Below are 23,612 nucleotides of genomic sequence, written 5' to 3'. Positions count from 1 at the left end.
TTCCTCAATGTCTTTCTTCAATGTTTTGTAGTTTTCATTGTAGAGATCTTTTACCTCTTTGGTTAAATTGATTCCCAAGTATTTTTTTTTTTTTTTTTTGAGGCTGTTGCAAATGGAGTTCTTTTCCTCATTTCCCTTTCAGATGTTTCATCGCTTGCATATAAAAATGCTTTAGATTTATGTGTGTTGATTTTATAGCCTGCTATTTTGCTGAATTCATTGATGAGGTCTAGAAGTTTTCTGGAGGAGTTTTTTGGATCCTCTAAATATAGAATCATGTCATCTGCAAACAGTGACAGCTTAAGTTCCTCTTTTCCTATTCGTATCCCTTTAATTTCTTTAGTCTGTCTAATTGCTCTGGCTAGAGTTTTGAGGACAAGGTTGAATAGAAGTGGTGAAAGAGGACATCCCTGTCTCGTACCCATTTTTAAAGGGAATGGTTTCAGTTTTTCTCCATTAAGAATGATGTTGGCCATGGGCTTAGCATAAATAGCCTTTACAATGTTGAGGTATGTTCCTACTATCTCTGTTTTTTCTAGTGTTTTGAGCATGAAGGCATGTTGTATTTTGTCGAACGCTTTTTCTGCGTCAATTGAAATAACCATATGATTCTTATCCTTAAGTCTGTTGACATGATGGATTACGTTTATTGATTTATGGATGTTAAACCATCCTTGCATTCCAGGGATGAACCCCACTTGATCGTGATGCACAATTTTCTTAATATGTTTTTGGATACGGTTTGCCAATATTTTGTTAAGGATTTTAGCATCTATATTCATCAAGGATATTGGTCTAAAATTTTCTTTCCTTGATGTGTCTTTTCCTGGTTTGGGTTTGAGGGTGATATTAGCTTCATAGAATGAGTTTGGTAGGGTTCCCTCCTTTTCTATTTCTTGGAATACTTTGAGAAGTATTGGAATGAGTTCTTCTTTGAAGGTCTTGTAGAACTCGGCTGAGAATCTGTCTGGTCCTGAGCTTTTCTTGGATGGTAGATTTTTAATGGCTTCTTCTATTTCATTGCTTGATATTGATCTGTTTAAATCGTGTATGTCCTCCTGGTTCAGTTTGGGAGGAGCGTATGTCTCTAGAAATTTGTCAATGTCTTCGGTAGTTTCTATTTTGTTGGAATACAGATTTTTGAAGTAACTTCTCATTATGTTATGTATCTCAGTGGTGTCTGTCGTGATATTTCCTTTTTAATTATAAATTTTAGTAATTTGAGTTTTCTCTTCTCTTTGTTAGTGTGGCTAAGGGTTTATCTATTTTGCTTACTTTCTCAAAGAACCAACTTTTGTCAATTTTTTGAGTAGTTTCTTTTGTTTCAATTTCATTGATTTCAGCTCTGATTTTAATTATTTCCTGTCTTCTACTACTTTTGCTGTTATTCTGTTCCTCTTTTTCTAGGGCTTTGAGCTGTAATATTAGGTCATTTAGTTGTTGACTTTTCATTCTTTTCTGAAATGTGCTCCATGCAATGAATTTTCCTCTTAGTACCACTTTCATAGTGTCCCAGAGATTTTGATATGTTGTATCGTCATTCTCATTGACCTCTAAGAATTTTTTTATCTCCTCCCTGATGTTTTTTTGTTATCCATGTTTCATTCATTAGCATATTATTTAGTCTCCAGGTGTGGGAGTAATTTCTGTTTTTTACTTTGTCATTGATTTCTACTCTCAGTCCATTATGGTCTGATAGAACACAAGGCAGTATCTCTATTTTTTTTTGCATTTCCTAAGGGCTGCTTTGTGGCATAACACATGGTCTATTTTCGAGAAGGTTCCATGTGCTGCTGAGAAGAAAGTGAATCCGCTTGTTGATGGATGGAATATTCTATATATGTCTATTAAGTCTAGGTTATTGATTGTGTTATTGAGTTCTGTGGTTTCTTTGGTTGGTTTTTGTTTGAAACACTATCCAGTGGTGACAGCGGTGCGTTAAAGTCACCCAGAATTATTGTGTTGTGGTCTATTTGATTCCTGAAATTGAGAAGGATTTGTTTGATGTACAGGGATGCACCATTGTTTGGGGCATAAATATTTACTATTGTTATGTCTTCCTGATTTATGTTTCCCTTAAGCAGTGTGAAATGTCCTCTTTATCCCTTCTGACTAACTTTGGCTTGAAGTCCACTTTATCTGATATAAGGATGGAAACCCCTGCTTTTTTACTGAGTCCATGTGTGTGGTAGGTTTTTTCCCATTCTTTCACCTTTAGTCTGTGGATGTCTTTTTCTATGAGATGAGTCTCTTGCAGGCAGCATATTGTTGGGTCTTTCTTTTTAGTCCATTATGCCAGTCTGTGTCTTTTGATTAATGAGTTTAGGCCATTAACGTTCAGGGTTATTATTGAGATATGATTTGTATTCCCAGTCATTTGGGTTTATTTTTGGTTTTTAAGTTGGCTTGGTTTCTCCTTTGAGTGGTTTTTCTCTAAGGTAGTTCCTCCCTTTGCTGACCTACATTGTTGTTTTTCATTTCCTCCTCATGGAATATTTTGTTGAGAACATTCTGAAGTGCAGGCTTTCTATTTATAAATTCTTTGAACTTTTGTTTATCATGGAAGGATTTTATTTCATCTTCAAATCTGAAGGTTAGTTTTGCTGAGTATAGGATTCTTGGTTGGCAACCATGTTCTTTCAGAGCTTGAAATATGTTAGTCCAGGCCCTTCTAGCTTTTAGGGTCTGGGTTGAGAAGTCAGCTGCTATCCGTATTGGTCTCTCCCTGTATGTAATCTGATGCTTTTCTCTTGCGGCCTTCAAGATCCTATCTTTATTTTGAATATTAGGCATTTTCATTATAATGTGCCTTGGTGTGGATCTGTTGTGATTCTGTGCATTTGTTGTTCTGTAAGCCTCTTGTATTTGATTTTCCATTTCATTCTTGAGGTTTGGGAAATTTTCTGATATTATTTCATTGAATAGGTTATTCATTCCTTTGGTTTGTACCTCTGTGTCTTCCTCAATCCCAATAATTCTTAAATTTGGTCTTTTCATGATCCATAGGTCTTGGAGATTTTGTTCATGATTTCTTACCATCTTCTCTGTTTGGGCAATTTTATTTTCAAGATTAAATATTTTGTCTTCATTGTCTGAGGTTCTGTCTTCCAAGTGGTCTAGTCTTTTGGTGATGCTTTCCATTGAGTTTTTTATTTGGTTTATTGTTTCCTTCATTTCAAGAATTTCCGTTTGTTTTTTTTTTTTTGGGGAATCTCTATCTCTTTGTTGAAATGATCTTTTGCTTCCTGCAGTTGCTCTTTCAATTGCTTATTGGTATTATCAATCATTGCCTGCATTTGCTCTCTTAACTCATCCTTTGCTTCACGAGTCATCTTAATCATGTATAATCTGAAGTCCTTTTCTGACATTTCTTCTAACATACTGTCATTGGATTCCTTTAATATAGAATCTAGATTTGTTTGGATCATTTTCTTCCCTTGTTTTTTCATGTTGTTCATGTATCTTCCCCTCTAGCAGTGCAGATTTGGGATATTGCAGATTTCCCCCTGTAGGCTTATAGTGGCCCTATAGGTTTCCAAAACCCTTTCTTTAAGGGGAGATCAATATTAGCAGTGCCCAATTCAGACACTATGCAATCCTAGACCAAATAGCCCCTATGAGGACAATAACAAAATTGTCATAATAAACAGAATGAGTTCAAATATTATCTTCAGTATAACAAACAGATTTGCAATAAGGTCTGCAGTTTCTAATGGAGGACAAAGAGGATGCAGAGGGATGTAGGATGTGGCTGTTAATGGGATAAGAAAAGAATATACAGAAGTTCTAGATAATAGAAAGGGTGAAAGTGTAATCAAAAGGAATTGGATGTTAGCATGCAAAAATGGAGAAAGAGACTCTGAGGGAACAGGTAAACAAAAGTAAAAGCCAAAAAAAATAATAATAATAAAGAAAATAAAAACTTAAGATTGTTCAATAGGAGAAGCAAGAAAATCTGCAGTATAACTGTCATATAGTATTCAAACCTCCCAGTCTTCAGTAGCGTGATGCATGAGAGGTACCTGACAATGAGCTTCAAGCCTCCAGCAGGTGTCTCAGGATGGGATTTGCCCCAGCTAAAGATCGGAGCTATGGCTTCCAGGATTATCCAAGATGGCCACTCTGGCTTCAAAATGTGTTGGCAAATGGGGAGCTGCAGCTCAGGTTGTGGACGTGGTCGGCTGGAGGTCCTAGAGGCGGTGTGCCGTTGGTCAGGCAGGGTTCCTGAAGGTCAGGTGTGTTTGGTGTGGTTGTGGGATCCTGGAGGCCAGGTGCAATTAGTCAGTCTGGGGTCCTGGTGATAGGATGCAGTCAGTTGGTCTGGGGGTCCTGGCGGCAGGGAGCAGTCAGTCGATGTGAGGGCCCCAAAGGCAGGGAGTGATCGGTGGGGCTGAGGGATCCTGGAGATGGGGCTCAGTCAGTCCAGCCAGGGGTCTATGGGGCCTGGCTGTTGTCTCAAAATGGCAGCAGCCACGTGTAACCAAACCTGCAGGTACTGTGACAGAGAACTTCCAGGCAACAGCAGGCAGCTGGTGCTCCACTGGCGGTCTGTGGTCAGTCTGCTGGCAGCTGTCAGACCATCGGGAGGTGAACCTTGGGTGGAGGGTGATGGGTAGGTGAAAGGCAGGTGATGGACCGGCAAGAGGCAGGCAAATGGTGGATGATATAGGCCCTGCCTGAGATTTTAACCAAACCACATAACATTGCTGATGTTTCATGATATGGTGTAAGGTTGTCAGAAAATACCAGAAACTGTATGGGATAAACAATGGAAAGTGTTTTGTCACAGTTCTGGAGTCTCAGGATGAGTTTCTGGTGATGCCTCTGCCTGGCTTGTAGGTGGCCTCCTCCTTGCTGTGTCCTCACGTGGCCTTTCCTCTGGGAGAGTGTGGAGGAGGGCTCTCTGCTGCCTCTTCTGAGATAGCCCCTCCCTGACCTCAACCTTTATATCTCCTTCATAGACTCTCTCTCCAAATACAGTCACATTGAGGGCTGAGGTTTCAATATACTTGTATGTGGGAGGATGGAGGATTTCAGGATATAACAGGTATACCTTAGGAACTCTTTATTACTTGATAAACATACCTTAAACTGCTTCCAAAATGATATTCTGTCATCACTTGCTGATAATCTTGAGGTCCAGGCAAAATCCCTGGTTAGTCTCTTAATTTATCACCATCAGTTGTCAACCTTACTGTATGATTTCTGGCTTATGAAATTTAATAGTCTTCTGATAGCCCTCTCATACCAACACTTATACTGTGCACTATTTCAAAGAGTTGCTCGCTGGTTGACTTGAACTAACAAAAGGTTTGCTGAGAGGGGAAATTAATAAAACAATTTGATCCATTTAGTTTTATAAATTCCTTAAATTCTATCCTTAGATTAAAATGAATCATTGAAAAACTTCACACATAGACCACATTCAGTCTTTCAAAACCTTTCAGCCCAAGTTGATTTTAATGTTATATTCCTGAAGGAACTCAAAAGAAATAGTGATGTAAAATTTGTTACTTTGTTTTCAGAGGGCTGTTGAGGACATCATTTGCTGTTTGATAATGTTACTTATTTTAAGAAAAAGATTTCTTTTAGAATTTAGACTAGTATAAAGTTTGTTTCCTTAGAGGACCTGGAGTCTGTCTTTTTGAGATGGAGAATTATGACACTGTTTCCCTTTTTGCCTTGACTACTTGAAGACTCAGATTTACATCAGGGGCTCATTTCATATAAACCATTCTTGGCCATATGACCAGCTTGTGCTTTGTCCTACATCTCTGTAGTCCCATTTTGTCATGTATATTTTCATTTTATCATTTATATTCTTGCACAAACCATCTCAGTTTTATTTTAGAGGTGGGATATAATAAGATGAAATTTGAATGTAAATATTGTTCTTCAGTTTCACCAATAAATGCTGGTTGTGAAGTTACGGCTCTTTGGCTGCATGCTAACCTCTAAGTGGCTTAAAGGAACACCCAGAGTAAAATCCTACAAAGTTGAGCTGGGTTTGGCCCCCACTTTCCTCCTTGACCTCTACTGTCGTTGTAACTCTCCTGGAATCTGTAAAACCGCATTAACTTCCTTGCTGTTCCCATTTTCTCGAACATGCTGAACATGTCCTCCTTCAGGGCCTGTGCATCTTCTATTCTGTTGTCTGTGGAATCAGCTTCCCTAGATAGTGCCTGACTTTCTTCCTCACTTCCTAGCAAACTCTAGCCAAATGCCGTCTTCATCTGAGAGGTCCTTCCTGGACTCCCCAGCTACAGTCTGCTTCTATGCTTTATTGACTTCTTCTAACTGAAATGCAAGCTTCATGAGGGATGATTGGCTTTCTTTACTGCTGTATCTTTAGCTCCTTAGAACTGTGCCTGGTAAGTAATAGATGCTTAATAAATATTTGTTCAGTGATTCAATGAATTAAATAGGGGCACTGTAATTATTGCTTGTCCTTGCATAGAGATTTTTGAGGAGGCATTTCTTCCTGTGAGATAATTTAGTTGCAATTATATCCTAAGGCAGGGAGTTGTCTTTGTGACCTCACCAGATTCTGCATCTTGCAGCTGCTCATGTAGCTTTTACTAAACACTTGATGTACCAGGGACTATAATAATACACAGAAAAGTTTTGATCTCAGTTCATAGATTAATATCCTCAAGAACTTTAGAATGGGGGAGGCTTTAGATGATTTGTGTTAATAACATGACTCATAAGATTTAAAAATTTTGTTTCTAATAATGTATCAGCCAATAGTTTTTTAAAAAGCTGAACTTCTATATATTCTATATTTTACAAAGCACATTCACACACCTCTCCAATCCCTTTTACATCCTGGTGAGGTGCCTGTTTTATAAGGAAAAAACAGTCCCAGAGAGATTAAGTAACTTGCCCAAGGTCAAGTAGTTTAAAGTTGCAGAGCCCTGTTTAAATCTGTATTTGTGCATTCCAGAACTTGTGTCCATTTGATGTTTACATGACTGCCTCTTGTTTGATTTATTTGATGAGGGTAGAAGAAGTTTTCTGGTGTGTTCCTAATGGTAGCATTCTAGATTTGTAGTGTTTTTTTTTTTTTTTTTTTCTATTTTGCATCCTTTTATTCTGTCTTTGACTGAAAGCTATTATTCTCCTTGAGTGATGGGTCACTTTTTGGTGACTAACCTTATTTTCATAGGTGTTTTTTTCTTTTTGATCTTCCTTTTTGTCTTTTAAAAGAGTAATATCGACTTTCATGTGCTTTCTCCTGTCTGGACTCCATTACCCTATTAAGTCCAAACTGAAGGCAAAATTGCTCCATAAGAAGGAACCAGTGATGGTGACTAGTTATTTTCTTTTCAAAACATTTGACCGGCCAACTGAAATACGGAAGCTAGTATAAGAAAAGGAAATAGATAAATTCAGTTTTCAATCTCCAGTTATTTACTCTGGATTTTAATATTTGTTTATAGGATTCTCTTGGATCTGATAGTTTGTGAATCCACTGGAACCACATAACATTGTTGTTCCAATGGATTTGTTCACAGTAGCTGAATGTACTGTGGCCCTTTTAACCCATTAGGTAAATAAATTCCTTTCTGGGGATTAATTAGTCATGGTTAGAGATGTAATTCATCATGTAAAATATCAGAGCTGTCTTTGTGAAAAATTCTTAGTGATCCAGAAATGTCTCTGTGTCCAGCTTCACTGCAGCCTGGTTTATTCTCCATGAACTTGACAATAGTTTGTAAATCATAATTGTTTTGAGGTAGGAATGGAAAAAATTTAAAGAATGATTCAGTAATTGGAATGCATCTTGGAATGGCAATTTAAAATCATTTGGCTTTGCTCTTGTCTTTAATTGTTTTTATTTTTTATTTTTTACAGTGCTAAGAATGGAACTCAGCCCTTGCACATGCTAGTCAAGTGCTCTACTACAGTTATATCCCTAGACCAGCTCATGTCTTTTAGCTCATGCTTTAAAACCTCCAGATTCAAGACTGTTAGTACTTAAAAAGCTGATTGGTTGGGACTGGAGATATAGCTCAGTTGGTAGAGTGCTTGTCCTGCAATCATGAGGCCCTGTGTTCTATCCCTAGGACCGCCAAAAAAAAAAAAAAAAAAAAAAAGGCTGCTCGGTGCTGAGGGTCCATGTCTAGCTGTCTACTCTTCTCCTTACATGTGTGCTATAGCAGAGTTAGGATGTAATTCTGCATCTTGGTTGTTGAAGGCAGGTAAGATAGGATTTTGTAACATCTATAGAAGAAAGAGCATGGACTTTGGAGTTAAGGATAGATATACTTTAATTCCACTCTGGCATTATTAACTGTGTGTATGTGGGCAGATTACTTTACTTCTCTGAGCCTCCGATTCCCTAGCTGTGGAAAGGGTGATGGTACTATCCAACTCACTACACTATTTTGAGGGTTCTCTTATGTATACAAAATAACTGCATTGCCTGTTGTATTATAGACACGCAAGAATTTGTACTTGTGCCTCACTTTTACCTTCTTTTTCCAACAGGAGACAGGGTTGAACGTAAACTTTTGCATTTTATTTTAAAATTTCACAAGTAGAAGATGAGTGAGAGCTGGCTTATCAGGGTTTACTGCCAAAGGGATGTCAGATTATTTTTGGATTCTATGTTTTTAAAAATACAATGTGGTTTTAGGCTAGATTATTTGGAATATAGAGTCCATTTAATAGAATATGAAATCCTCTTTCAGTTTGGAAGTTTGTTATTATGTCAGGCAGCTTTCAGTCACTGACAAAATAATCGACATAAGAGGAGAAAAGATTTCTGTTGGCTCATTTAGAGACTTCAGCCCATGGTTACCTGGTATTTTGCTTTGGGCCTATGGCGTTACAAAACTTTGTGGCAGGAGCATGTGGAAGAGGAGGCTTGTTTGCCTCATGGCAGCCAGGAAGTGAAAAGAAAGAGAGGAGGGGCTAGAACCCCAGTATCTCCTTCAAGAGCCTGCCCCCAGTGACCTAACTTCATTCCATTAGGTCCCAGCCCTAAAGGTTCAACTACCTTCCGGTAGTGTGGAGGGCTAGAGACCAGTCCTTCAACACAGGGGTCTTCAGGGGACATTTCATACCTAATCTATTGGCAGTTGTGTTCAGTTCTAGGCACATTTTGAAAAGCAGAATTGTTGAGGCCCTTATGAGCTGAACTCTGGAGCCAGATGGCCCAGGTTCAAGTTCTGATCATGCTACTTAAAATCTCTGTGTCTTGAACAAACAGCTTAATCTCATCATCTTTAAAAAGAGGGATAATAATGGTACCTACCTCATAGAGTTGTTATCAGGAATAAATGAATAATGTTTAAACCACTTAGATTAATGCCTGACCCACAACAAGTTCTGTGAGAGTGTCAGCTGTTTTTGAGGGAACTTCAGAGGACAGCAACAAGGCTGGTAGATTCCTTGGGAGACACGACATGGAAGAAACAGTTGGAGACGTTGGAGGGGATGTTTTATGGAAGAGGGAACAGGCTTATTTTGTGTTACTGAAAAGGAATTAGGATAAATGGGTAGAATTGTAAAGATGGTTATTTTATTTTAATGAAAGGCTTTATAACAAATAGAGTTCAAAATTGCAATGAATTGCTCTGTGAGCTAGTGAGTTTCACATCACACAGAGGCTTAGAAGATGAAGAGAGATTCCTGACCTGGCCGGTGGGATGAGCTAGGTGACAGATGTTCTGTATACCCTACTCTTAGTTCAGTTTAAGTGACTGTTTTAAAGTAAGATAATCCCACACTGAAATTGCTGGGTTTTGCTGGTATGAGTGAGAACTTTAGAAGCTTTCTGCTTCATGAGTTTATGGTCTATCATTCATTCATTTTCCATATATTTACTTTGTGAGACGTTGTATTTCTCTTCTCATTCTTCGGAAAAGAAAACAGACTTTAGAAATGAATCCTTACCACCCACGATGTCATTCAGTTCTTAAAGGAACTCAGTGACTTAGGTTTCATTATTGTTGGAAGACAGTTCTCTTTGGATCCATTGTTTTTCTGAGGTTCTTGTGAGCAAAGCACTGAGCACTTTTTGTTTTAGACTATCTTGTTAAGGATGTTTGCTTCACAAACAACCTTGAAAGATAGTCTGTCCCTCCAGATTAAAGGGTAAGTATGTTTTCAGCCCCATATAAAAGATCTAGGCTTTTGCAGGATTCTTCTCCAGGAACTTCCTTTGTGGGTCAGGCGTCCTTTTGGTACTGCCTGCCTAATCTCCATTGGGCTGATAACAGTTATGCTGATTCTCATGCTGCTTACTATGCTGTGAGTAGCAAAGTCTTTAGTCTCTGACTAAAGTCTCTCTGGAATTTGTACCTTCTGTCAAGAGCAATGGAGCTTTGGCCGGCTAACTTGCTAGGTTGCAAATAGGATAAAGTCTTAGACTCTTCACAATTCTTGACATTAATGAAAAGTAGGAGTTAGAGGAGTTAAGTCTCATGCCCAGCACTAAGTGGTCTAGTATTTTGGGGTGGTGGGATTTGTCTCTAGAAATGCACTTCCTGTTTTATTCTGGAAAAATGCTGCTGTATTTGCTGCTTCTGCTAAAAGGTTGAGCGTTCCTAATCTGAAAATCTGAAATCTGAAGTACTACAAAATCCTAAACTTTTTGAGCACTGACATGATGCTACAAATGGAATATTCCACACCATGAAGCTTATTATCATACACAAAATTAAGTGTATAAAATTACTTTTAGGCTATATGTATAAGGTATACATGCAACACAAATTTCAATTTTTAGACTTGAATCCCCTCCCCAAGGTGTCTTGGTTTTCATACACATACATTACAAAATCTGAAATCCAAAGCACTTCTGGTCTCAAGAATTTCATATAAGGGATACTCAATCTATGCTACTACTAGTATAAAAATAATAGCTGACAACTACAAGTAACATTTGTTGAATGATAATGATATACCAGGCCTAGTTTCATCTAATTTAGTTCTCACCAATAAACCTATAAGGAAGTATCTTTATTGTCTCCATTTTGTAGATGAGTAAATTGATATGCCATTATTGAGGTCATATGGGTAATGTGGCAGTGCCAGGATTCTTATCCAGGCATTTTGACTCTGGCAGTTTGGAACATAATCTGCAAAAGACCAACCTGGGTTTTAAATCTCTGTACTATCCCTTACACTCATTGTGTGAGGAATGGTAAATTAGTGTAACCTCTTCAAATCTCAGCTGCTTCCACTGTGAGAAGGGGGAGGGGAAGATAATAACAGGACCCCTTCCAGAGGGATTACACATACATTCTATAAAACGTACAACACAGCTGCTTCCTGGCAGCTAGTAAGCCTATATAAATATTAGAGACTGTTAATATTTTTATTATCCTACTGCCTTTTTCTCTGATTAAAAAATAACTTTTTATGTGCTCTCAGAGTTCTATAACAATTTTTTTGACTAACGACAAAATGTTATTCATCCTAGTTTACATCAAGATGGTGAATTTCAAATGGTGGGCATATCTGGCACAGGATATTTCTTACACAAATATTTTCCCTAAAAATGAAAATAGCAGCAAAAATCCCCTATAGGCCCAATTTTCACTCTAATCTTCATTTTAGTACCCCCTTCTATTTCCTAAATAACTCCTAATGATCCAGTAATATGTTGCAGTGACAGCTGACGCCGGAGAATGTGTCCTCTTTGGGCCTGACATTTTCCTTAATGGTAATTCTAACTGGTTAAGGTAAACAATGTGAAATGTTTGGCATGTTTCCTTCAAACAGTGGTGGAGAGAAAGAATTATGAAAAGCATTGTCACGATGGCAGACTTATGTAGTGTAGCTTTGAAAATCTGTGACTGCTTGATGTTACAAAGGGGAAAGGATAGAGTTAAAAATCTCAGAACTCTTACCTTTGGGACAGTTGATAAATTGAAGGCATTTTCTGATTGTGCTTCACTTTAGATTAATAGCCTAGAAGGTTTCAGATTTAAAGAGCAAAGTTATGTATCATAGAAACAAGTGGAAGACATGCTCAGCTACTCTGTAACCAAATATTGCAAGTAATCTTGGTAGTTCTGTCTTTGAAACTAAGTTTTCCTGGAATTTTTCACTTTGATTTACTTTAGTAGTGAAATAGTAGTGTGGTATTCTCTACCCAAAAAATAACCTTGGATGTAGTGTGGTGTAGAATCACCAGTTTATAGATGAGGAAACAGGATTTGGCATGATAAAGATAAAGCCCTTCCTTAATTTGACTTATAGTTCCCTGTAATGTTGATTTCTTGAGTATCCCACACTGTCCTTTGTGGCTTTTGCCTTTTTATTCATTACATTTCTTTTACTGCAGTACTTGGCCTCTTGGCATGCCTATCACACTTACAGACTTCATTTGGAGGTTGGATTGTAGTCAAAGACTGGCCTCCTGAATTCTCTTCTAAATTGAAAAAGAAGTTTTATATATCGTGTGGCTCATGAATTAAGATCCTTGCTCTGAATGACAGTTTGGAGAAGACTGTTGTACAGTATTTTGCTTGCAAGTATCTAGAAGTGGATATGTGATTGATTTGCTGACATACCATCTCTGAAAGCAGTTCTAATGATGGACTTATAATTGATTGCCTCCATCATTGAGAGCCTAAAATATCCCCCTCCCTAAATTAAAAGATAAATGAAAGAAACCAGGCTGAATGTACAAGCTGACAAATCTGAGGGAATTTAATGAAACTCTAAATTACCACAGCCAAACGATAAGAGGAAAAGTTTTTTTTTTTTTTGTCACTGATTATAATACTAAATTAAAAAAAATTATCCAAGAAAGATAATAGAGGAAACAAAGATCTGTGGCCCATGTATCAAACTAAGTTATTGAAAGATTTTTAATAAGTGTATCTTTTGCATTCTCTGGTTATTGTTGATTCATATCAATCTTATTCATGCTGTTTGAAGAAGAGTAAATGCAGGGACTCTTGTAGCACAACTTAGGCTATTGCCTAAGCAGTAGCATTTTAGATTGATGTGACCTTATTTCCAGGCTGCTGAGGGTTCTACGAAATTCAGGTCATTGGAATGAGCTCTTTAGGAGGTGGTTCCTCAATGTACGAGTAATTTTATCAGTACCCTTTCAGCTGCATATAAAAGAAGACCAACTGAAAGTGACTTAAACAATAGGTATTTATTATTTCCCCTAACAAGAAGTCTTGAGGTAAGGTGGCTTCAGACCTGGCTGCTTCCATGGCCCAGTGACATAATTGTGGCAACTTGGCATTTCTCTTGACTTTCTCTTCCTTGGCTGGTGTTTGAACATCTCACCTTTATATAACAATGTCTAGGGTTGGGGAAAAGTGCCTTTTTCTGTTATCCTTCTTCTAAGAAAATGATTTCTACGAGTTCTGTAGGTCATATTGGTCAAGTTTGTAGGTCTTATTGGTTAAGAGAAATAGAATTGTTGGAAGTCTGATTAACTCAAACATATCAAGAGCTGCCCAACCTCTCTCAAAGTTGATGCCCATCTGCTATCTGATTAAAATAAATTCTAAGGCCAAGGAAATAAGTGAAAGGAAGATCTTTTTGGATAGAGAAGCCCCAACCTCATGTAGATGGGCTATTGGAATTTACTATGAAGGTGATGTCATATTTTTCAGGTGGTAAGAAGCATGTGCTGGCATATTGATAATCTTTTTTTGGGGGGGGGCGGTGCAGGTACTGGGTATTGAACTCAGAGGCACTCACTCATTGAGCCACATTCCCAGCCTATTTTGTATTTTATTAGAGATAGGGTCTCACTCAGTTGCTTAGCATCTTGCTTTTGCTGAGGCTAGCTTTGAACTCGTGATCCTCCTGCCTCAGCCTCCCTGAGCTGCTGGGATTACAGGTATGCACCTCTGCGCCCAGCTTTGACAGAGTCTTTTGCTTTATGCAAAAGTTGTACTCAGCTTGATATATTCTGTCTTCACCAGGACTTTGTCTACCAGTGATGATGTTGAAGACAGAGAAAATGAGAAGGGTCGCCTTGAAGAAGCCTATGAGAAATGTGACCGTGACCTGGATGAACTGATTGTGCAACACTACACAGAACTGACAACAGCCATTCGCACATACCAAAGCATCACAGAGCGCATCACTAACTCCCGAAATAAAATAAAACAGGTAGGCGTCCTCCTTGTCTGGTGAGTGTGGCACTTGCTTTTAGTACAGGTGTGTGCTTGGAGAGGTGCCAGGGCCATGGCTAATGGTTCTTAACAAGTGATTCATAATGACAGTTTCAAGAGTTCTGCCCGTGTTTGGAAAGTCCATCTGAGGAAGATCACAGAGCACACCCTGGGCTTGTCCTTCCTTCCTCTTTGTCTCCTTGGCTTCTGCAGTGTGAAATGGCATAAGGAAGATGGCTTCAACTTGGGGAAAGCTGGAAAGAATCCGAACCAAAGAGGAAAGCTCTTTAAGACTCCACCGCCTCTTCCTATTAGAGGCTCCATTTCAGTCTAGCAAGTGTATTTACTGTACTCATATCCTATTTTTTTTTTACAGGTGTAGGTATATTGCTGTAGCAATTGAAAAAAACATTTTTTGGGTTTTTTTGAAATTTTAGCTTTGAGTTTGCAACATAATTTGAGTTAGTTGTGATTTATCTACAGTTGTGTGAATTTTTGGTATTTTTGTGAAGCAAAGGAAATCTAACATACAAATTAAACATCATGAAAAGTTTATGACAAAATTTTTGAGTATCGTGCTTTGGTTGTGATGAACTGGTAGTAATTTTTAATTTGTAATTTCCTTGTTATGTTTGGAACTATTTCTTTTTCTTCTCTGCCCCCCCTACCCCCCACCCCCTTTTTTTTTTTGTGATAACTCTTTGAAAGCTCTTGATTCCTGGGAACCTGTCTGGGGTACCTAAAGCATAAAGAGAGTTCATAAAGGGACATTTTTATATTTGGTCAAGGGATGAACTGATTTTGTAAGGGTTATGTATTGTCACCTCATAGTTATGTAGTTCTTGGCTGTGTGTGTGTGTGTGTGTGCGCGCGCGTGTGCATGCACACGTGTGTTTCAGTGCTAGGGATTGAACCCAGGAAGTCACGTGTGCTAGGCAAGTGCTGTACCAGTGAAATACACCACCCCCTTTTAGCTGTGTATTTTTAGGATCACTCCTTTAATACCTTTTTTAATACTATATTTTATGAGTAACAGTAATTTCTACCCTCGTTGAACATTGATTCTTTGCTAGGAATGATTATGTTTATTCTCTTGACAAATTCAGAATTTGAACTCTATAGTCTCCCTGAATCTGAATTTTTGCTGTGATTTTCAGGCATTTTTAAAAGCAGTAAAATTTCTTTTAAATTAAAAAACAAGTGGTATTTTGCAGATATCAAAACATTTAAGCATACCAAACATTAAGGGACAGTGCTTTCTACTTATCTGGTGTTGGAGTGAGCTGTCCAGAGCATTATGCTTGGTGGTGTCCTTAGTATTTGGCTGCTGCCCTTCAAGCACCTCTTAGGGATCAATCTCAGATAGATTCATAGCCCTATGCTAGAGATTGGTAGGGAACTCCCTGGCCTGTATCTACCCAGAAATGGCTTGTGTTCATCTTATGATTTTGTAAGCAGATTCATAAATTATCCTTCTAAGAATATTATTGATAAATGACTTTCAATCTCTAAGAGTCTAGTTTCAGAATCATTTAGCACTTAGCCTTTTTTGAGTAAAGGTACTGACCTCTTTACATTTTAAAAATAACTGGGTGTTTTGGAAAGGAATACTATAATTCTTAGCCTTCACAAGTGGTTGAGTTCATACAATGGATTTGTCTGTGAGACTAGGTAAAGCTATAAATCAGTGGCTGTAGATTTAAAGTAAACTGTAGTCCACTTTGGCCCAATATACTAAGCTCAGGAAGGGTCAGAAAATGAACGTATAGAGCTGCTGACCTTCTGCTTTGCCTCGGGTAATCACAGCAAGGGTGAAGGACCTTTTGGTATTTGTGTTTTCTGATTAGTTTGGTTGACTGAATGGACTTTGTCCTGATCTCAAGGGAAGTGCCGCATTGCTTTCTGCTTTGCTCCCTACCACTCTGAGTCGATAGCATCTTTGCTGCAAACAAAGAGTATTCACCTGGTATGAGAAAAGGCCTCATCTTGAGGACTGTGCATTTGTTTTAGTAGCCACAGTCTTCTTACCTTCCTCATTTTCAGTATGCTGCGGTTCTGAGCAAAAGGAAACAAACAAACAAACGAAACCTTTACTGCATCAGACAGTGTCAAGAAAGTAAATGTCATACAACTCAGTTTTAAGAATTAGCTTCAATATTGGGAAGAGGAAAGAAAAGGGACTAAAACTCTTTGCAAAAAAGCCTTTAATAATTGATTAATAGGAGAAGAAAAATGTTGGGCAAAAATGAGAGTGAATGTTTTCATTGCTTAATTTGACAGTTTGTACCATGAAAATCCTTTTCTTATCACCAAGGAAACAGTAATATTTCTTACCTTTCCTTGTCATTTTTGTTTTTTAATTGCACTTTGGATTGTATACAAAATATAGGTATGCATTTTTAAAATTAAAAATGTGAATGATTCAATCATCTGTGGGCTATATTATTTTAGAGCCAAGCAAGATGTTGAGAATGTATAGACTGACTTGAGATTTTCTTTCTGTTCTGAACCAAAATGTGATGAGAATTCATTCAGCAAATGTGTTGAGTGCTGGTTCCCTTCTAGGTCTGTTCCAGGTGTTGGGACTATATAAGTGGAAAGCACTGGTCTGTGTCCTCATGAAGATTACATGTGAAAGGGAAGAGACGAGAACATAAGCAAATAGATAATGTTTACCAACACTTATTTAATCTCTATATCGTGAGTGTCTGCCTTGTGCTGACAGCATTGTTCTAGGCCTTGGGGTATTGAAGTGATGAAAACAGACAAAAATTCCTGTCCTTGTGGAGTTTACATACTAGTCCACTTTGTAATCAGGAGAGACAGACTGAAAACTAATAAATAGGTGAACAGATGGAATAACAGATGGTAACAAATGCTATGCAGAAAAAATGAAAAAGAACGAAAAAGAAGAAAAGAAAGCAGAGAATTGCTCTTTTAATTGCATAAGTCAGGGAAGGCTTCACGGAGGTTACCGTTGAGCCAACATCTAAAGCAGGTGTGAGAGAGAGGGTCAGGAAGGACACTCCAGGACGAAGGGATAGCAACTGCAAAGGTCCAGAGGCAGGGTCATGATTAGAAGTTTGGAGAAGGAGTGAAGAGGCCAATGAGGCTGGAGTGAACTGAGGAGTCCAGGGAGTAGCAGGAGAAAGATTAGAGGGGGCCAAGGCTCGAGGGTCTTGTAAGTCAGAAGAACTCTGATTTTAACTCAGCAGTATGGGAAACCATTGTAAAGTTTTGAGCATAGGAATGACATATGACTCATATTTTTCTCAGAACCGCTGCTGGTCTAGGACTAGGTTCTAGTGGGGAGGAAGAGCAATGAAGGTGTTCATATTCATGTGTTGCGCCTTGCTGCCTTATAAAACTTGAGACCATGGAACTGCTTACAGTTCTCATTTTTTTTATTGTACTGAGGATTAAATCCAGGGGTGCTTTGCCACTGAGTCACATCCCCAGCACTTTTATTTATTTATTTGAGACAGAGTCTTGCTAAGTTGCTTAGGGACTCACTAGATTGCTGAGGCTGGCCTCAAACTTGCCATCCTTCTGCCTCAGCCTCCTGAGCCACGGGTATTACAGCCACCACATCCAGCTCTAGTTCCCATTTTGACATCACTTTCATATATCAATTTGTGTTATATCAGTAGATTCTATTTCCTGAAGAATAAATGTGCACTGACAGGTGGATTTGACTCTTTCCAGATGGTCCATGCCTTTTTTACCTTGGTCAAGTCTATTTGAAATGTTCTCTAGATTAAAAAAATGTGCAAATAAAATACCATATATGATTGACAAGGCCAAGTAATGTGAGTAATAAACAAAAGACATTGTACAATTGGTCAAATTGAGATACTATTACATTGGGAAACCTCATAATCCAGAGATTCTGCCAGTATCTCTCATTATGACTGTCTATTATAGCAGCATCAACACCAAAATAGATGAATATGAGTTGATACAAGTTGGAGACTTGTTGGTATTTGAATCTGAGAGTTTCTTTGTGATGTACTAGGTATTAAGATAACTCAGATTTTTTTTAAGGTGAGTCAATCTGATGTTTATCACAGGAGCAATGTAGGCTGAAGGGAAGACACAGAGACCCCGTTCTGTTGTGATGTACACTTAACATTTCACCCCATATTTGACTGCCTACTTAGGACTAGATTGAGCTCTAAAAGCTGTTTTTGTTGCCTGTCACAAGAAATAGCTGTATGTGATAATCAAGTTGTTAGAGCTTAATTATTTGGTAATACAATGCTCATTACTTAACATGTACAGAAAATAACTTTGGCTTTTATATGAAAGTATACCTTGAGAGGTGGAACTAGAATGAAGAATTGCCTTAATTAAAATTAGGAGTGTCATAGTGCAACAACATGGTTTTTGTAGCCCACATCTAAGGTGGAATTTCCTATTTGCTTGTATGAAAAAGGGAAGAGGCTTCAGCTTTCTGGAAATGGAGATGGTAAATAGTAGGCAGTAATGAGTTATTATAATTTAAAAACAGAGTTGTCTGCAGTCCATTAGTGTAGTCATAAGAACCATGAGGTGATCCTTGCATTGAGTTCAACTGTACCCAAACTCAGCAGCTCAAAAGGAGATATTGCCCTTGGATAGGGTTGCAGTGAGCCTCTCAGAGAATTTAAGACCTTAGAATGTCAGCTTAAAAAAAACTAAGGGAAAAAAGCATGAGAAATAAAAGCATGAGTGTAATTTTGAAGTAGCATATAGTTCCAAAGGGCTTTTAAACAGAATAGTGAGTGGTATTTCTAAAGTTTGTTCTTTCTAGGCACTTTCTATAAAATTCCATGGAAAAAAATGGGCTAGATACTTTCAACAGGTGAATACCCATAGGAAAGCACTTATATGTAGATTTACTTTCACTACCACAGGGGAGCAAAAATGGTGTAACAGCACTTTGTGCTTCTAAAATTAAGAATAGGTCCATCACGGTGGCGCACACCTGTGACCCCAGCAGCTCAGGAGGAGGAGGATCACGGGTTCAAAGCCAGCCTCAGCAAAAGTGAGGCACTGAGCAACTCAGGAGACCCTGTCTCTAAATAAATTATGAATTAGGGCTGGGGATGTGGCTCAGTGGTCTAGTGCCCCTGAATTCCTCCCCACCTCAAAAAAAGAATTAAGTATAATATTGACTTACGTTCATCTTCAGTGACCATCCCTTGTTCACAGGGCATTTTCAGGATCTTTGTGGTCTACAATTTTGATAAGTTGCTTATGTGGGCACTTTATGGCAGATAATATGTACACTTAGAGGTGCACCTGCCTTCTTTGTTCTTAATCCTAATTCAGTACTTTTCTAATTGTATAATTTAAATGTTATAACCTTCCAGCATTTTCCCTGTGCCTGTATCCATCAGCCCCTCTTATCCTCATCTCTTCCCCTCCTTTCCTCAAAGGTAAGACATTGTAATTTAAAAAACCCCTATTTGTTTTCTTGCCCAAGGCTGGGTTGTAAAATCTCTGCTTCTCTGCCTTCTGTATCATCTCTCATTTCTATTTACAGTAGCCTCTTGGACCCTGTTTTTCTTATTTTTTTTTCTAGAAGTCTCTAATTAGAGTGACTTGCAGGTCTTGTATATTGAAACTGAAATTCTTGGTATCGCTGGACAGGTGATGAGGATCAAATGTGAAGTTACTAAAATTCTGAGGAAGCCAAGGAAATTGGTCTCAAACTTGTCTCCATATGTGATGTCATGATTTGAACGACTTGACTTTTCATGGATTTTTAAGGAAGAAACAGTAACATAATTTTTCAATTTTAATTATTCTCTTAAAAAGAATGAAAATATCATGTTTATAAAAGTAGATCAGGGATTTGAGAAATACATTTTTATGTGTAGTTGGGTACATTTCTTATATTTGAATGTTATTATTCATGGATAGGCATACCCCTGTTTCCTTTCCCTCATTTAAAAATAAAGCTTTTTAATATTTTAAATTGACAAATAAAAATCATATAGATATATTGTGTATAGAGTGATATTTTGAAATATGTATACATTGTTGAATGGCTAAATTAAGCTAATTATTATATGCCTTACTTCATATACATAGTTCTTTGCAATGAGAACACTTAAAATATCTCAGTAATTTTATTTTTAAAAATTATTTAATTAATGTATTTATTGTGGTGCTGAGAATTGAAGCCTGGGACTTGCACATACTAGGGAAGTGGGTTCTCCTACTGAGCTATACCACTAGGCCTAACAATTTTCAAGTATATAATACATTAACTATAGTCAACATGTACACAATGGATATTTTGAATTTAGATGAATTGAAATTTTGTTTGCCAGCATCTCTCCAGGCTGTTCCCTCGTCTCCATCACGTTCATTCTCTCTGTGACTTTAGCTTAAGGTTTTACATGTTTGTGATATCACATGGTATCTGTCTTTATGTGACTGACTGACTTCACTAAGCACAACATCCTCCAGGTTCATTCATGTTGTCACAAATGATAAGATCCTACCATTGTTAAGACTGAACATTATTTCCTTGTATATATATATATATATATATATATATATATATATATATATGCACACTTAGAGGATAAGTGTGTATACACACACACACACACACCCCATGTTTTCTTGATGCATTTATCCTTTGATGTACACTTGGGTTAATTCCACATCTTGACCTTTGTGAATAATGTTGCAGTGAACATGGAAATGTTGCTCTCTCTTTGACATACTGATTTCATTCACTTTGGATATACAGATATTCCTTGGTATATGATGGGATCACATTCTGATAAGCCTATTGTAAATTGAAAATACCATAAATTAAAAAAAATGCATTTAGTACATGCTAACTACTGAACATTCTAGCTTGGTATAGTGCAGTGTGGAGGATTGGCTGTTTACCCTGGTGATTGCGTGGCTTGCTGGGAGCTGCATCTTGCTTCTGCTTCCTGGAATCATCAGAGGATCAGATAGCATATTGCTAATCTGGTAAATGATCAAAATTTAAAGTATTGCTTCTATTGAGGCTGTATCACTCTTATACTACTGTGAAGTGGAACAGTGATAAGTTTGAGACTGTCTGTATATCCAGTAGGGGGATTCCTATATCTTCTGATAGTTCTATTTTAATTTTGAGGAAGCTCCATACTATTTTTTTTGTAATGACTGTGCTCCCCATCTTTGTCTTGGTCTAATTTACATATATTAATATGCATATATTTTGAGAGTATAGTTCAGTGGATTTGGCAAATGTGTATATCCTTGAATGTGTTACCATTGCTCTAGAGTGTTCCCTATTGCTTCAATGCAGTTACTTCTTTCCCACATCCTGTTCCAAGCTACTACTAATTTGAAATTGGATTAGGTTTTGCCTAATCCAAGAAGATAAAGCGTATTATCTTTTTTCATTTGGCTTCTTTTGTTTATCATTGTTTTACCACTGAGCTACATCCCTACCCTTAAAAAAATTTTTTTGTTTTTTTTTGTCTGGGTCTTCCTAAGTTCCTGAGGGTCTTGTTAAATTGCCCAGGCTGACCTGGAATTTATGATCCTGTTTTCTCAGCCTCCCAGTCACTAGGATTTCAGGCATCTACTGCTGCACTCGGTTTATCGTAGTATTTTTTTTTTTTTTTTTTTAATTTGCTACTGGGAATTGAACCCAGGGCGCTCTACCACTGAGCTACATCCCCAGCCCTTTTTGTTTTTTATTTTGAGAGAGAGTCTCTCTTAGTTGTTTAGGACCTTTCTAAATTGCTGAGGCTGGCCTTGAACTTGTGATCCTCCTGCCTAGGCCTTCTGAGTTGCTGGGTTTATAAACGTGCACTCTCATGCCCTGCTTATCATAGTACTTTTGAGATTCTTCTTGATACTTCTTTTTTTGTTGCTCACTGGCCCCAAGTTTTAAAATAACAGTTCTTTTTAACCGTGATGTTCAAATAAAAAAGTTGAAGACTCAAGATAATTTGTAATAAAAGTTCTTGTGACTTACATTTGTAGCCTTTTTACCTCAGTTTAGGGAATAATTTTGGTGATGTTCATTTTCTGCACAGTCTGATGCCTATATATTGCCTCCTGCCTGCCTGTCCTGAAAAATTCTGCCTTTCACTTTTCCTTCCAGGTAGTAAAAAAAAAGTGAGAAGTGAGTTAATTACATTGTATATATGCTAGCGTGAGATTCCATAATGGTCTTTTCCCAATCATACAGAAGTTTGCCAAGCTTTACCGATAGTTTGTAAATTTATCCCCGACTATGTTATCAGGAGCCTAGTTGAGTGTTGCATGATATAAAATTTATTTTTAACTATTTCCATGGTAACCATTTGCACATAGAGGAAAAAGCGAAGAATAAGACAACCAAGGTGATGAGTAGAATATCAGAAGTCCATTTCTAAAAGATTTTAAGTAAAATTTAAAATAGAACACGTTTAGTAGCTGAAGTTCTTAATCCAGAGACCAGTAACTTGAAGAGTTAGGATGTTTAAAAGTCAAAACCAGAAGTGATGATGAAAGCCAGGATTCCCTCCTTCATCCTGCCACATGCCCAGTTCCACACTTCAGAGGCGCTGACTACTCTTCAACCCACATGCCCCCACAGGTCTTTCTGTTTTTATTAGTTTGCTTACGTTAGTTTTTCTTGAGTTTTCTCTGGGGTATTGTATGTTGACTTTCAGCTATGGAAGATGAGGATTTAGTCCTTCCTTCTTTACCCAGCCTATTACATCTTCCTCATTTATCCTCTCTAAATATAGAAGTTATATACTGGTCTTGGTTAAATAGATAATCAGTACTTACCTTGTTATAACTGCATAAATATTTACATTCAAGCTGCACACTATAATTAGGCTTCTCTTGTGCAGTTTTGTTGCTGTTTTTGTTTTCTCTGGAATTAACGATTGGATACCCTTGTTGCCTGAGTTCTGTATTAGATTCACCCTTTCCTCCATCCCGTTTCTTCTTTTGTCTTTCTCATATATTGGTCAAACACATTTTTTAGAAATGTGCTGATGTATGGTGTATATAATATTCACTTTTTGAGAGCCTGCGTGTCTGGAAATGTCTTTATTCTTTCCTCAAGTTTGATGGATTATTTTTCTGGGAAATAGTTCTCTTTCAGAACTTTGAAGGTATAATATTCCTAATGTTCCTTTGTATTATAGCTTTTAGTGTTGCAGTTGAGAAAAGTCTGATGTCATTCTGATTTCCACGCCTTTGTATAGGTCCTGTTTTCCCCCTTTTCCTTTTCAAAGCTTTAAGATTGTTTCTTTGTCCCTGGTGTTCTTACACTGCAGGATGATGTGTCCTGGGTGAGGTCAACCAGTTTCTTCAAGCAGTTGGTATGCTTTTTCAGCTTGAGAACTCATGTCTTTTTTACTGGGAAATATTTTTGTAGAATTTTATTAGCCTTTTCTCCACTATTTTTTTTTTTTTTTCTTTCTCATTTTCCCCTTCCCTGGAACTCCCATTTGGCAAGTATTGGACTGTTAGGTCAATCCCCTCATTTTATTTTATCTCTTACCT

The 23,612-nt window shown here is 37.7% G+C and overlaps 1 protein-coding gene across 1 annotated transcript in view; it reads left to right on the top strand.

Annotated features, from left to right (window-relative positions):
- Window positions 1-23,612, top strand: part of EXOC4 (exocyst complex component 4) — a 795,814-nt gene that overhangs the window by 12,415 nt on the left and 759,787 nt on the right. Inside the window, exon 2 of the mRNA XM_079150158.1 lies at window positions 13,911-14,100. Within this exon, the coding sequence (XP_079006284.1) occupies window positions 13,911-14,100 (190 nt within the window). The remainder of the gene's footprint in view (window positions 1-13,910; window positions 14,101-23,612) is intronic.

The sequence above is a fragment of the Sciurus vulgaris genome (genome assembly GCF_902686455.1).
Source record: "Sciurus vulgaris genome assembly, chromosome: 8".
Taxonomy (NCBI): Eukaryota; Metazoa; Chordata; class Mammalia; order Rodentia; family Sciuridae; genus Sciurus; species Sciurus vulgaris.
This window is presented reverse-complemented; position numbering and strand designations above follow the sequence as displayed.